The sequence below is a fragment of the Vombatus ursinus genome, unplaced genomic scaffold (genome assembly GCF_900497805.2).
Source record: "Vombatus ursinus unplaced genomic scaffold, bare-nosed wombat genome assembly UNPS02014861.1, whole genome shotgun sequence".
In the NCBI taxonomy this organism is placed as follows: domain Eukaryota; kingdom Metazoa; phylum Chordata; class Mammalia; order Diprotodontia; family Vombatidae; genus Vombatus; species Vombatus ursinus.
Genome location: NW_020954639.1, coordinates 15793598 through 15810593, shown reverse-complemented (window position 1 = coordinate 15810593; position 16996 = coordinate 15793598). Strand labels below are relative to the sequence as shown.

Sequence of the window (16996 nt, the reverse complement as noted above, 5' to 3'; positions counted from 1 at the left end):
ATGCTGCGCCAACCTCAATCATAGAAGAGATTAGACCTAGAAACAACCCTAGAGGTCAAATGATATGATCTTTTTCATTTTAGAAATAGTAAATTGAATCTCAGAGAGATTAAGTGACTTGTCTAAGGTCATACAGTGGTTTGGGAATAGAAACCTGTTTTTTTTTTAATGCCTGGCTTTACACTTTTCCCTCTATCCTACTGAAAATGCATATGACACAGGCTTGAAAGGATTCCCTTTCTTTCCTAACCCTTAATCTTGAGCACTCATTCCATTTGAATGTAACAAATTTGCAGGGGAGGTAACATGTTGACAATTTTTTATTAAATAGTGAAGATAAAAGCTTGTCCTTTTTATTCCTTTTAAATTGCTTGTCACATCCTATGCCTTTTCTTAGGTCCTCAAGAACTGTGTCCTCCACCCCTCCCTTTGTAGAGAGGGAACAGCTAAGTGGCACAATAGATAGAGTGCACATCTGGAGTCAGGAAGACCTGAGTTCATATTTGGCCTCAGATACTTACTAGCTGTGTGACCCTGGGAAAGTCACTTACTCTTTGCTTGCCTCAGTTTCCTCATATGTAAAATGAAGATAATAATAACACCTACCTCCCAGAGTTGTTGTGAGGATAAAATGAGATAATTGTAAAGTGCTTAGCACAGTGACTGACATATATTAAGTGCTATACAAATATAAGCTATTATTATCATTATAGTAATAATTATTATTATTCTTCTGATGCTCTAAAAGTGGTATGGCAGAAAAAGCACTGGAACTGGAGTCAAAGAACCTAGGTCAAATCCTGCCTCGGATGCTTCCCTAGCTGTAAGGAACCAGGCCTGAGTTCACATGGGGTGGGTATGACATCCACTCCCTCTCTGTAAGGGCCCCATCTACTCTGGACCCAGGTATACAGTTCAGACTGTATTTAGATCTGAGGGATCCTGTTTTACAATGAGATGGAGCTAGGCTCCTTTTCCTCACATACTTCAGTTCATAAAGTCCCCCCCCCCCAGAGGAAAAAAATGCTAAAGATTTGAGTTTTGGCTCATATCTATTGTTTCTCCAAAGAGGGGAGCTGAAAGATTCTCATTGTACAATATGAATCAAGTATTTTACAAGTATTTTATTTCTACACACAAAAGAAGCATAAAACAGAAAAGATGTGGAAGAACAATTTAAAATAGGATTCATAAATCTAACTTATAAGTATTATAACATTATATATACATATATATGTATATATATACATATAACTTATAAGTATGCTTGTAAGTAACTTACAAGGACTTATACATAACCAATTGTATTGTAAACTGGGAAGTCAATACTTAAACTTCAATAGAACATAAACCAATTTATAGGACAGCTGATCATTTGTTTTATATTTCCCCTTGGCTCTGTGCTATTCAAACAAGACTGATGATAAAAAATAGCCAAGGCTGGGGCCAATGCTCTTATTACTAGTGATTATCTTCTCTGATGAGGAAAGTCCCTTTGATGCCTGTCAGTTTCACTCAATGGTCTCAGGATCTCTGAACCTCTTGAACTAACAAGGTCTGCAAAGCCTCAAGACATTCATATTGATGTTGCTTATTGGGTCACTAGCCCCCAAAAAAGGTGGAAATACAGCCACAGGCATAGATGAAAGCTTGTTTCACTGAATCCACATTCCACATGGACCTGCAGTAGAGTAGCAGGAGAAAGAACAGTCCATCTTCATATTTGGCTAATGGCAGTCTAGAAACAGAACACACCACTTACCACATGGGAGAGTCAAAGTAAGGAGAGTGAACTAGAAGATGTTACTTCTTGGAAAGGTCCAGCTCCATGGTTCAGCAACCAGCAAAGGGCTTTTATAGCTGTGTCACTTCAAATCACTTTCTCCTCCAGCTTTAAATAACTACACGGCCAGAGGCCATCATTTGTAAATTGAAGAGGTTGGACAATATGGTCTCTGCACTTGCTTCCAGCCCTGGATATATCACCCCAAGACCCCCAAATCCTAAAGAACTAGAGGGATTTCAAAGCCTTATTCGTTAGAATCCATCCAACAAATGCCCTTTCCCAAGGGGGAACTCTTAGCTGCCCCTGTCTCTTTCTAGGCTTACTCCCTTTGCCCAGTATGTCTTACATAAATAAAATGACCTTCTGACAGAAAAATAGGGACATGTAACAACTCTTTCATTTCACTTCAACAATGTAAAAGTGGCTCAATTCACAACCAGTTTCATTAGAAGAGGTACATCACTTCAGGAATTATTGAGAAAGTAGAGCTGTTTGTCAGACTCCATTCCATAAACTGTCTGCCTGACTCCTTCAAATAGCAGAATTAAATGAAAAACAACACAAACAAAATAACTTGGGAATGTGCTGAGCCCCTGGACACTTTTCTTTCTAGGCATTCCTCATCTTGAAGCACTCGGAGCATTTTCCTTCCTTGCCAATGAGTGATAGCGCCATTTCATTTTGTGTCTCTACTAGAACAATATATTGCTCTATTGAGAAAGTTTCTTTATTTCCCTGTTGTTTAAAAAGCCTAATGGTCCTTTGCTTCTGGGTTTTCTTTCTTTCCCCAGTGGTTGTACTCAGTATCAAAGTAGAATTCAAAAGCCGACTAAAAACACTACAGTTTTGGAACTGGGTGAAAAGTTCAGACTTATCCTGGGGAGAAATCTAAAATTTAGAGCAAGGGCATGAAAGCTAGCTTCCTAGCTCTTGATTTAATTTTATCCATGCCAAAATTTGTCTGAAATTTAAGTCGGCTAGCTCTACTTCTACTATTAAAGTTGAGGCTGATTTGCTCATATTTATGTGTATATATGTGTGTATATATATATGTATACATACATACATACATACATAGATGTGCTCACACAGTGCATGCATGTTTTAATCTAACATTAAAATTCTATATAGACACTTAGACACATTAGTCTTTAGCTCTGAAATCTCACTCTCAGAGCTAATGGTGCAGAACCTGGACATATTTGAAGCTCCTAGTAGGTGATTCTTCAGCTCTTTGAAGGAAAGAATTCATGATTGTAGTGTTATCAGCACTTAGGGAATTTATTCCTTCTCTAGTGTGTGAGTCTTTCTCTGTCTGTGTCTCTCTTCCTCCTACCCACTCTCTTATTCTCTCTCTGTCTATCTCTGTCTCTGTCTGTCTCTCTGTCTGGCTCTGCCTCTTTCTGTCTCTCCCTTTCCCCACCTTCCAGGATTTCTTCTTTAACAACACAAATCTTTTGCACCTTCATTTTTCTTCCACACTTAGGAACCCTGAATGTGCATTTTCAAGCTCCCAGGTTGTTGTATCCTTGTAGCTATTATTATTGTTTAGTGTTGAAAGAGCAAATGAAGGTGTATCTCTTTTGAATCCAGTCCTCTGTGTGTGAATGTGGGTGTATGTACACACACACACACCTTTCTCTCAGTGAAAGAGTTATAGTATATAAAATCAATCAGATCTGAGACTCCCTTTAACCATTCTTTCCTCTGTAGATATTTTCTTGTACTGTCCCCTCCTAGTCACTTCTCCCACTCATTTCTCCTCCTGTTCATTCCCTCCTTTCTCTGCTTACTCATTCCCCCTTCTTCCTTTTCTATCCTTTTCTCCTCAATTCTTCCCTGCCTCTCATTTAACTTTTTGCAAAGCTTCACAAAGTTGTCCCAACTCTGTCATCCAATGTAATGAGTTTGAAAGACAAATATTTTTTTCTTTCCCTGGAAAACTACTTCTGTGGCCTCAAAGTGGCAATGTACTTATACTAGCTGAGCAGTTAGACCCTCATAGGATGATCCCAAATAATGACCCTCAAATCCAAGGTATTCATACAAATAGCTTTCCCTTTATTGAATTAATTGAAATCTAAATTACTTCTTAAAAATACTTATGGGGCCACATCATTGTGCAAGGCATTAGAGGGGATAAAAGGAAGGCTAAAACACAACTCGTCTTGCCCTGTAGGAGCTTATATTCCATTTGAGGAATGATAACAATGATATTCTGGCCTCAGACTCTTACTAGCTGTATGACTCTGGACAAGTCAATTTAACCTCTGTTTGCCTTAATTCACTGGAGAAGGAAATGGCAAATCTTTACCAAGAAAACCCCACAAACAGTTTAGTCCATGCAGTCACAAAGAGTCAGACACAACTAAATGACTCAACAACAACAAAATGATTATGTAATAATGTTATATTAATCTATATTAATCTAGGTAATTGATATATGATTAACATAAAATATAACAAAATATATTGAAATGCAATATAATGCAATATAGTATAGTATAATATGATTAATATAACATAATGTAAAGTAATGTATAACTACTAGATCACACAGATTAACATGACCTATTGTATAGATTTATATATTATCCAATATGTTAATATAATATTACTTAGCATTTAAAGAGCACTTTAAGGTTTATAAAACACTTCACTTGTGTTACTTTATTAGATCCTCACAACAATCCTGAGAGATAAGTGCCATCATTATTCCCACTTTACAGATGAGAGAACTGAGACTGAAAGAGGAATACACAAAGGCAACTTTGGGCAGATGCCTAATAAATGCTTGTTAATGGAGTGATTGTCAGTTTCTTATGCTCAGTGCCTAGTCTTTTATCTTCTTTTGTGAGCTCTACCTATAGGTTTCCCAAGTCTTTCTCCTCCACTCTTGTACATTTAATTCTGGGATTAATGCCAACATCTTTGATAGACTATCTCTAGACAAATTAAGGGAAAATGATATATAACAGAATTACTAGGAATGTCATTCACGGAGTGTCCTTGTACTCAAGGGAATAGCTTCATCTGTAAAATAGCTTTTTGTTGTTCAGTCATTTCTGTTGTGTTCAACTCTGTGATTCCATTTGGAGTTTTATTAGCAAAGGAATTTCCTTCTCCAGCTCATTTTACAGATGAGAAAACTGAGGCAAACAAGGTTAAGTGACTCACACAGGGTCACACAGCTAGTAAGTGTCTGAGGCCAGATTTAAAATCTGGAAGATTAGTCTTCCCGATTTCAGGCCTGACACTCTATCCATTGTGCCACCTAGCTGTCCATAAAATAACTAGTGTCACACACCTTCACCCTCTTCCCCTTGCAAATATCTACATATTTCCCCTAGGGCAGGGGAGCAGCCAGGGATTGAATCCTAAACAGAGTGGTCTAGAAGTTGGCATAGCAGAAAATACACTCTCTCTACTAAAGGGCTGACAATTATTTTTGAATTGTTTGAATATCAGGAGTATGTATATTGAGATAAATAAAATAGAATTGGGGAAATTTTTTTTTGTTGAGTCATTTTACAGTTGTCTCCAACTCAAAGCATTGCTATCAAACTAACCAGGGGCTTTTGTTCAACATTTATTTAACCAAGGAGCATCTATTAAATGTTGACTGCATTATAGACCGTAAGGGGACACAATGAAGATGAAGGTACTGTTCTTGTCTTCAAAAAGCTATCAGTCTAGTTGGGAGACATGACATACCTACTCTACACAAAATATCCAGGGAATACATGCAAAGCAACATAAAACTATAGGGAGGGCTCTATCTATTCTCAAACTGTCTGTAAATAGCCTGAGGGCAAATTACATGACCAGGGATCAGTTGGGAAGGTTTTCTAGGGAAGGCAAATGTAGAACCAGAGAGCTAACTAGCAGAAGCCATTCCAGATACAGCAAACCATAGATGGGAACAAACCTCACTGGGTTCAGAGTGGTGAAGAAATTGAGTTGGATAGGGAAAATGGGCCTTTTTGAGACATAATTGCTGAAGGTATAAGGATCTGAACAGGGGTGGAAGGTAGGGAAGGAAAGAGAAATACATTTCTGTTCATCCAAAAGCAATTAAGAGTAGAGAGGTGAGGGGTCCTACAGATGTGGAATCTTACATTTCAGATGAGATTACTGCATTGTTAGTTTTGCTTGTTTTATTTCTGTAACAAGGCTGTTTCTCCATATATAGCATGAGATACCATGTATGGCTTGCAGATGCAGCCTCAACCAATATGGAGATCTCTCCAAGGGAGATTTCAATTCCTGAAAGGAGGATGGAGGTTGGGGCCAGACAGGCTGGCCACTCTGCACTCTTCAGAGAGAGGGTAGTGGGATAGAATTCTATCTCTTTGCTCCTTTAAATATTACTCATCTAAGGGACATAATGTTAAGATTCAAGCTAATTACTAATTACTGTTTATTAATGGAGAAAGGGAGAACCCCAAGTTCTATATGCAAGGCTCGACTTCCTTACCACCTAATAATAGTATCTTAATGGATACACATTGTGAATATTAATATCCAGTATTTTACCCATATCCATTTATATAAAAAATAGAAAAATCAGAGAAAGTATACATATGAGAATATGTGTGTGTGTGTGTGTGTGCGTACACATGTATGTAAGTATATACTCTAGACAATACAGAGTGAAAGACCTCTCCCATTGGGAGCAAGGTATATCAACTCAATGAAGAAAGTCCAAGATCTCACCCAAAGGGGAAATTCCCTGAAGTGTTTAGTGTAGCAAGCTGGGAATAGGGACATAGGGGAGACTTCCAGCTCCTCTCATGTTGCCTTCTTCTCAAAAGTTAGAATTGTCCTTCTCTCTTAAACCTGGAAGCCAGAAGAACCTGAAGAAACTGGAGACCAAAGAACCCAAATAAATCTCTCCTCCCTTCTGCTCGACCAAACCCTTCCCATGGACGTTGGACATTGATCTCTATCAATGTGGAGAGAGTCCCATACCAATGGATATTGGGACTTGGGTTATACATTATTACAATGGACCTCTCGTAGAATGAGGGTAATCCATAGATGTTTGTTAAGTAATTTTTGTAAAAATGTAATTAAAAAAAGAATCTGGGTGGGAGAATGGTAGAAACATGTCAAGGATCTAAGATATGAAGGGGAGGAATTTCTCTCTCTTTAAATCTAAAAGTGCTAAAGCACTACTAAAATTTTTTTTTTAATTAAAAGAAAACTTGTCTTTTCAGCATTTTTTTAAAAAAGTAGTTGAGAGGTATGGAATCTACATCCATTGCTGCAGATTGGCAACTCCTCTGCAGTTTATATTACAGAATTTCTTGAGACACTAAGTAGTTAAATGACTTTCCTTTGGTCACACAACTAGTACATTTCAGAAGCAAGAATTGAACTTAGGCCCTTCTGACTTTAAGATTGATACTCTATCTTTTATCCCATCATTAACATACAGACAAAACATGTAGGTATTGATATAGGTAAATACAGATAGATATAGATATAAAGATAGATAGAGACGTAAATATAGGTATATAGATATAAACATGCCTATGTCTACATCTATATCTATATCTACATCTATATCTATATCTATACCTATATCTATATCTATCTATATCTATATCTACATATAGATATTATATATATGTGTATACACACACACACACACACACACACACACACACACACAGATTGATTATTCCTCAGGATAGTTTCTCAATTCTGTGACCCTTCAACTATTTTATGGGGACATATTGTATATATTGCACACAGTACCCTTAGTCAGTCAACAACTTTTATGTTGCTTTATAAGGTTTTCATAGATAATACATATAACTTGTCTTTTCAGTTATACTGAAATTACTTTGAAGGTAAGAACTATGCCTTCAACTTAATTTGTATCTCTTAGAGCACCTAGCATGGGACTGATAATAAACTCTAAGTCTATTGTCTAAGTAAATTCCAGATAGCCCGAAGGAGGCTCATCACAATGTAATCATGAAAAATTTCAAAGATCCTGTACCAAGTTATAGACATGTTATGATCTATTGGTATTTGATGGATGGTGTACCCAAATTAATAAAGTTATACATCCTTGAGCATTGATTTATAGAACTTAGCACAGTGGCAGGCACATAATGATCTCTCTGTCTCTGTCTCTTCTCTGTCTCTCCCACTCTGTATGTCTGTCTCACACATATACAGATGATAACAATTATAGCTGATATCTGTATCATGTTTTAAGGTTGGAAAGAACTTCACATAATATTATCTCATTTCATCATCATTACTACCCTATGAGATAATTAAGTAAACAAGCAATAAGCATTTATTAAATGCCAACTTCATTCCAAGCAATGGAACTGTTGTTAATATTATTATTATTATTATTACATTCCCATTGTAGATGAAAAAACTGAGGCCTAGAGGCTAAGTGACTTGTCCCTAGACACATAAATAATAAATGTAAGAGGCCAGATTTGGAAATGTATCTCTCTAGATTCAAAGTCTAGTTCAGGTCCAATGCTTCTTCTATTTACTCTCCTGCTCCAGAGAATTGCTGGAAGACCTTTGCTAAACTTGGGGGCTTAGATGTGAACTGATAGGCAATAAGGAGCCACTACAGCTTCTTGAACAAGGGAGTGAATGATTAAAATGATGCTTGAAAAAAATTATCTTGATAGCTGCATATAAGATTTGAGCTTAAAGTACTATTGATTTTAATTGCTGAATCTTATCTAATACATTATGTCATGGTTAATTGATTCCTGTGTCCAGACCACCAGCTTTTTTCTTCCATTACAAATTGATGTTAAAGGTCTGTTACTTTCTTTCTTTCTTTATCTCACAGGTTATCATTTTGTATTTTGAGCCAAGCACATTTCGCTGCATCCTTCTAAGATGGGTTCGTCTTCTGGGTTTTGCTACTGTTTATGGAACTGTGACTCTCAAACTTCACAGGTATTTAAATTTTTCTTACTTTCCTGTACTGAGGGAGGATCACAGTGCATTATTCAGTATGGATTGGAAAGCTGATTTTGCCACCTAAATATTATAGTTTCATGAATTTAAACAACTAAACTTGATTTTGTTTTCATTTAAATCAATATCTTTGCTTTAAGCTTTTCTAATGAAAATAACAACAGAATAGAGCAAAAATCATCTCCCTAGACAGGAGTTTTGGTGTGGATATTTACTAAAATGATGCATCTATTATTAAGATATGACACACTAGAGTCATCTAGTCCAGTTCCCTCCTTTTATAAATTAGGAAACTGGGGTACAAAAATGGAAATTGACTTGGCCAGAGTCGTATAGGTCACAAATATCAGAGTTAGAATTCAAATCCATGTCCTCTAGTTTTGAATTCTGGGCTCTTTCTTTTGCACTGTGCTATAGTACAGAACTAGGAAAGAAGTGTAAGAGCTCACAGAAAGGCAGATTCATAACTGGGATTTTTTTTATTACTAAAAGCAAAATAATTTCAAGGGGAGGGATGGTAGTAGTTCAGGGGTAAGTTCAATCATGAGCACTAGGAAATGGGGCAGTCTAGTCTTTGTCCTCATAGGGGATTAGGGAAAAAGATATGGCACTGATTGTGGGAGGGAAGATGACTGAACAATGAGATGCAGTAACTCTGGTCACTGCAAGGAGGATTTCATCACCCTGAGACAAAGCTCTATTCCAGTTAAGCCAATTTCACCTCTGCACAAGCTAACCTAGGTAACAAGGAAATTTATTCCTCAAGTGTGCAAAAGCATTTTTTTTTTTACATTGGAAGAACACACAAACTTATTTTTGCTGATTGATTTTTTAAATACAAGGTAAAAAAGAACATTTAAATTTATAATCTTCATAGACTTTTGGATTATTGTTTTCACCTTGATAACTTTAGTATAGGTAAAATTCTAAAAATGTTTGCCTAGGTTAGATCTTTTATTCTTTTCTGCTGAGAATGTGCAGTGAAATTACAGAAGCAGTTTGACCAAACAACAACACTCTGCAAAAGGATTCCATGATTTGTGAGCTTCTCAAGAACAGGAACTGTCTTTTTGCCTCTTTTTGTATCCCTAGCACTTAGCATATTCCTGGCACATAGCAGGTGCTTAATAAATGTTTACTAATTGATCTTTTGAAGATGTATCTAAGTTCAAGCTACTGCATTTCATATATACTTTCATACTACCTCATATATCACATTATTCTACTTTGGAACTCATATAATTGTTAAAAAACCTTTTCCTTATATTGAGCCAAAATCTGCCCTTTAACATTTTCTCCTTGTTCTAAGTTTGCTGGCCAAACAATGAAGTTTAAATCCTCTTACACATGACATCCCTTCAAATACTGGGATCTGTTTGTCCCCACTCTTTTATTTTTTTACTTTTTTTGGCTTTCTTGGCTAAACATCATTAGTTCATTTCACCCATCACAGTTGGGTACAATCTCTAGTCCTCTAATGAATCCTGGTCACCTTTTCAGGTTATCAGTAGTTATCAGTAGTAGATACAATGAATTTGGGATCTCATCAATGTCATTTCATTCCAACTATGGCAATCTAATTAGTTATTATCCATCCATGATTGCCATCCTCTGAGGCAGCTCTGATCCATGCCCTCCCTGAGTTTGCTACAGCAGTTCTACATATTGTGCTGGGAGGACAACATAGGAATACAGCCTTTTTGGAGGCTCTTAGTTTACTTCACCAGACTCTGTTTTGAGTATCAATCCTATTCTAATAGGACTTCACCAGACTTTTATATTTATCATTTAACATTAAATCTTGTTTTCATCTTCTGGGCTTATCTTTACAATGAGTTGCTTAATGGAAATCATGAAAAGAACATACTGTTCATGCTTTTCCAGTATAAACAAATACCACTATTCCTATAGAGAAATCTTGAATAAGTCAGTATTTTAAATTTTGAATGTTGATATTTTTTTCCAATTTGATTTGAGCTAATGAATTTCTGTGATAGTTCAGTAACTTATTTATATGTGGTTCCATACACACAGAGTTATCCATCTCTCCTTTTGTTTAGTGTAGTTTTCTTTGAGAATGACCAGACTTATTTTGGAGAAGAGATAACAATATTGGTCAAATCAATCAATCAATAAACATTTATTATTGGATAATAAGAACCCTTAGAATATTGACCCTCCTACCTCTTTTTATATGTGAATTTAGTTACTAGGATTTGTTTCAGATTATTATTTTTGGTTTTCATTTTGCCTGTCCTGGAAATCATCCATCCTATCTACTCTGGGTCACCTTGTGCCCTTGGATTCTACTTTGCCTTCCTATTCTTTCTCTTATTTTCTCCTCCCAATTCTTTAAGGGTTTTTTGATTTCTTGCCACAGAAAATTAAATAGCAGTGATTCTGTAGTATAGGTGGTGAACACACAAGAAACATAAAATAGGCATTTTCTGCTTGGGAAGAGAATTTAGCTAATGGGGGAGTTAATTGTGATTATTAAAGAGAAATGCTATCTGTAGACTTCTTTTCCAATGACAGTCTTTGCAGAGCTTGAATAAAACCTTGTAGGCAATCTAATAAAAAGTAATGCCATTTACCTTTCTCTCTCCCACTCTGAGCTATATGATCATAGTTCTTTATACTAAGGATTAGAATTCTAAGCCCTTTTCAAGTGGGAAATCTGAAAGAGCAAGCAAAGCTTGAAATGTCTCCCCTGTGGCAATGTGTCCTTTGGAAAACACTACAGTGAAGAATTATCCTTCTGAAGGTTTAAACAGAGCAGAAACCTAGTTTGATTTAATGAACTGAATTATTCTCAGTATTTCTTGTAAACCATATGGCTAAGGAACAGTATATTGACTTCTTCAATGCTGCTTGGTTTGCTTACTTGCAAAACAATTCATTTAAGTTTGTAAACTACACAATCAACAGGTGGCTCAGGTCAGACATGGTATCCAAAATGAGCAGGTTGCATAAAATTGCCTTCAGTTTATGTGCTTGTTTTCGTTTTTACTTTTTCCCAAAAGGAACTAGTACTCTACTGAATGAATAAGTAAGGAGGCAGGGTTAATACTGCTACTATAAGACTTCACTCTGTTTATCTCTGAGAATAGTGTTCATTGAAGTATTTTGTGGTGATCTTCACATTGAAGTCCTTTATTTATCGGTCCTTGTCTATAGAGGTCTAGTTCAGGGCCTTATAACATGTGAAGGGATAAAAACTTGGAGAAGAAGTACAGAAAGGAAGAAAAAATGAAAATGATTCACATTCAGCAATGTGGTCATGGAGAAGGCTGAAGAAATTGAACCAAGGTTTACAAAGCATTTTGTGTACAGAATTCAAGGCTTAGGGAAGGTTAGACTGAAAAAAAATTACAGAATTTCAGAATCGGAAGGAACTACCTATAGTTATCTGGTTCAACTCATACTAAAAAGGCATCCCCATTGTTTCATTTGAACCTATAACACAACTATCTTTGTTTTCAGCTGAGATCTCTTGAGACTTGGAAAGCTCAGATGACTTAGGCCCAAGGTCATAGAGTTAGTGTCAATGAGGTCATTTCAGTCAATCCAGAACTTTTTTTCATATGCTCAGTGTGCCAGTATGCATTTTGCTAGTAAAGAACTTCCTTGTTCTTTTTTCTCCCTGTTAATCCTTTTTTGTAATAAAAAAAATTGTATTTTATTTTCCCCCAATTACATGTAAAACCAATTTTCAACATTCTTTTTTAAAAATGAATTCTGAATTCTCTCCCTCTCTTCCCAACCCTGCTTCCCCCCTGGCTCATTGAGAAGGTAAGCAATTTGACATAGATTATACATGTGTAGTCATGCAAAACATATTTCCATATTAGTTATGTTGTAAAAGAAAGCCTAGACCAAAATAAAGCCCCCAAAAAATAAAGTACAAAAGTATGCTTCAATCTGTATTCAGACTCTATCAATTCTTTCTTTGCTCCCTATTAATTCTTTAAGAAAAGCAGATGATGTCCCATGAGTAGTTTTCCTCAGCTCTGACTTAATTTCTCAGGAAACTTTTTAGGGAAAATCATATCATTTCATCTTCAAAATTAATAGGCAAATTAAATTATTTCACTTAGGAAAAAATGCAAGTCAACTGCAAATATTCTTAATATGGATAGTAGCAGCAACTTGCATTTCTTGCATAGCTTTTTTGGGTTTACAAAATACTCTCCCTATGATACCCTTTGGGTTTACAAAATACTCTCCCTATGATACCCTGATAGTATGATAATATCGCCAAATTATAGATGTGGAAACTGAGGCTGAGAGAGATGACACACCTTGTCTGTAATCATGCAGCTAGTGTCCAAACTCAGGCCTCCTGAATTCAAGTTGAACCCTAGGTAATGAGGCAGATTTAAAGTGGCCCCAGTCCTTAGTAATTCAGCCTTTAGAAGTATAATGTATGAGCGGCTTATAGTGGTACCCCCAATTGGAGAGGAAAAATTATCTAAAAACAGAGTGGGGTTGGGATCTTAGTCCTGCCCTAGGAAAGGTCACTTTTCACTGTACGGTTCCTAGAGTTGATTGATGCCCTTATTCCTTAAACATAGAGACATGGGAAATGCAAAGAGATAGTCAGCCACAGGTGTTTGGGAGAAATAAAATTAGATCAGTCAAATGAAACTTTAATAGAATAAGATGACATGGTTAGAAACAAGAGCCTTTGGATCCATCCTTGGATCCATCTGAAGTAAGGTGATTTGGGGAAGGGGGAAGAACCACTAGCTTTTTGTGTCTGCTTTTCTGTGATTTAAAAGTAAACACAACACACAGCTATATGTATGTGTGTATGTATGCATATATATATATGTGTGTGTACACACACACACACACACACACACACACATCTCCCCTTGCTTGTCCTTTGAGAGTTCATTTTACCTGGTTTCAATTGGAGGCTTTGGTTTGAGGAAGGAAAATGTGGATGTCACTGACAACAAACACTACTGCCATTTCACTCCATCACCTCCCTTATTTCTTCTCCTGTTCTCTGTCCTCTTGCCTGTAAGAGAGATTTTCTAAAACTCTGTAAAGAGAAAACCCCATCCTCCAACCTGGTCTCACCTTGTCTTCCCCTCTTCCCACATTGGGAATAAGTACAACTCCCAAGGTCTTTAGAGACTTAGTCCCGTGTGTAGGCAACCAACCAAAGCCTTACAGGAGGGCTATTACATGTCCAGAGTTCTTTCCATTCTGTTGCTGTTTTCTATTAATATACCAAGTATAGGCTTAGTCTGAAAGCAAGTCTTCAGATTTGATTTTTGCCTCGACCATTCTCTTTATGGCTTTGTAAAAGTTATTGGATAAATATTTCTATCCCCATTTCCTATTCCATCAAGTAGAATACTTGGCATACCATATAGATTAGCTGAATGAAGTAGAAAAAGAAGCAGGGTACCATTTGTACCACTAAAGGTACCTTTCTTAATCAAGGATGGGATTTCATTGACTAGGTTCAGAAGCCTCATCTGTTTTCAAAAGTTATTGTCCCACTTTTCACTTTGGCAATCTATATTTCTGTTGCATCTCCTCTCCTCTAAGCCAAGGAGTCTTCCCGATCAATAAACCCAAAGGCTTCTATACAATACCAAATGAAAAAGTCACAAAAACAAGAAATTGCTGAGAGTCTCTTGGGTTGGCCCCATTTCCCTTGTTAGCAGTAACCACTATTAATAATTCAGTATGCTTCTATTGAACCTGAAATTGTTGTTTTCTCCATGGTAAGGGAAGAGTACAGCATATGTGGAGCCAATGACCATAAATTAGGGGAAGGTTCGAATTCAGGATTTGCACAAAATAATGAACTCTTCTATTTATTTATTTTTTTCATCTAAAATATATTTTAATACTTAAAGGACACAAAGTGTTTCTTTGCTAACACATTAGTTACTTTTATAGAAGCTCAGAATGTAAGAGCTAAAAGAGATCTTAGAGATCTTTCTAATCCAACTCCATCTGTTTCACAAAAAAGGAAACTTAGATTTACAGAGGGGAAGTGACTTACCCAGTCACACAGGTAGTAAGTAGTAAAGATTCAAGCCCTTGTCTTCAGACTCTGCTGACTTTTACATCCAATACCCTTTCCACTACATTGCCTGGCCTTCCCTGTACTTAATGGGGGACATGGTGAGAAGTGAATTTACATTTATATTACATTGTAGCACCTTGATTTGGGAGGCACCTTAGACAGAGTACTGGTCAAGTCAAAAGGACCTGACTAGCCATTTAATCCTGAACAAGCCACTTATCCTCTGCCAGCCTCAGTTTCCCTCATTTGTAAAATGGGGTAAGATCACAAGGGTAGCCCTTCTTTTAGGGGGTTGCTTTGAGGCTCAGGCAAGTGCTTTAAAGCACTTTAAACTTTAAAGCAATGCATTAATATTTGTTATTATTGCAATATTGGAGTTGTCAGAACCAAACTTGACATCTTTTAATGTGGACTTATTATGTATTTTGTTCTTTTTGTATTATGTGGACAGCAATCAATTAATTAACAAACATTTATTAAGTGCCTACTATGTGCTAAGCTCTGGAAGGCAGAGTTAGTTACATCCAAACCAAACTAGACAACATAGAACAATGAATAATCTGTTTTAAAAGTAGAAATTTTGATTGAAGATTCTGGTATATTGGGGATCAATGATCATTTCCAAATGAGACCAGCCTCATCCATCCATCCACATCAAAAAAGAACAGTGACTTGAGTAGTTAGGTAGACTTAGATGTGGAAACATTTAATGCTCCACCACGGTACAATCACTTCTGTCAGACCTTGTTAAAGTTCAGCCATTTGGTGCTCTGTAAAATGTAAATACATCTCAGGGACTTGTTCTTTGAGCACATGTCTTTTTCCTACTGTGTTGAACTTTCAGAAAAGTATTATTATTAGACAAGCTGGGAAAGGGTTAAAATTATCAGACTGGGGGGGTGGGGGAGTCTCATTTTTGTTTCAGCTTCCTCTGGAAGAGGAAGAAACAATTTTTAGGCAGAGGAATAAATGACTTGAGGCCTGCCCCTTCCTCTACTTCTCCTAAGCAGTTGGTCCATAGCAGGCAGAAGAGTATCTGAATTCCTCACTGCTGCATGCTTTCAGAGCATTTAAAAACCACTTGGAACTTTTTTTTTCTCACAGTCCAACCATCTGGGTCTTCCTATTTGTTGAGCTGTAGTCAACACCAGGTCCTGGCCTGAGGGCTCTTCATGTTCCACTCGAGTCTTGTATTTGAAAATCAAATTTTCTATTCAACTCTGGTCTTTTCATCAAGAATGCTTGAAAGTCCTCTATTTCATGGAATGACCATTTTTTCCTCTGCAGGATTATACTCAGTTTTGCTGGGTAGGTGATTCTTGGTTGTAATCCTATCTCCTTTGCTCTCCAGAATATTATATTCCATGCCATGCGGTCCCTTAATGTAGAAGCAACTAAATCTTGTGTTATCCTGATTGTGTTTCCACAATACTTGAATTGTTTCTTTCTGGCTGCTTGTAGTATTTTCTCCATGACCTGGGAACTCTGGAATTTGGCTACAATATTCCTAGGAGTTTTCCTTTGGGGATCTCTTTCAGGAGGAGATTGGTAGATTCTTTCCATTTCTATTTTGCCCTCTGGTTCTAAAATATCAGGACAGTTTTCCTCGATCATTTCTTGAAAGATGATGTCTAGGATCTTTTTATGATCATGGCTTTCAGATAGTCCAATAATTTTTAAATTCTCTGTCCTGGATCTATTTTCCAGGCCAGTTGTTTTTCCAGTGAGATATTTTACATTGTTTTCTAATTTTTCATTCTTTTGGATTTGTTTTACAGTATCTTGATTTCTCATAAAGTCACTAGTTTCCAATTGCTCTATTCTAATTTTTAAGGAAGTATTTTCTTCAGTAATCTTTTGGACTTCCTTTTCCATTTGGCCAATTTTGTTTTTTAGGACATTCTTCTCCTCATTGGCTTTTTGGACCTCTTTTGCCATTTGGCTTAGGCTATTTTTTAAGGTATTATTTTCTTCAGTTATTTTGGGGGGTCTCCTTTAGCAAGCTGTTGACTTGTTTTTCATGATTTTCTTGCATCACTCTCAATTTTTCCTCTACTTCTCTTACTTGCTTCTCAAAATCCCTTTTGAGCTCTTCCAAGGCCTGGGACTGATTCATATTCTTCTTGGAGGCTTTGGATATAGGAGCTTTGGCTTTGTTGTCTTCTTCTGGTTGCATGTTTTGATCTTCT

The 16996-nt window shown here is 36.6% G+C and overlaps 1 protein-coding gene across 1 annotated transcript in view; it reads left to right on the top strand.

The window, feature by feature from the left end:
* Positions 1–16996, top strand: part of GPR158 (G protein-coupled receptor 158) — a 413352-nt gene that overhangs the window by 331089 nt on the left and 65267 nt on the right. The window contains exon 6 of the mRNA XM_027841527.1: positions 8625–8734. Coding sequence (XP_027697328.1) covers positions 8625–8734 — 110 coding nt within the window. The remainder of the gene's footprint in view (positions 1–8624; positions 8735–16996) is intronic.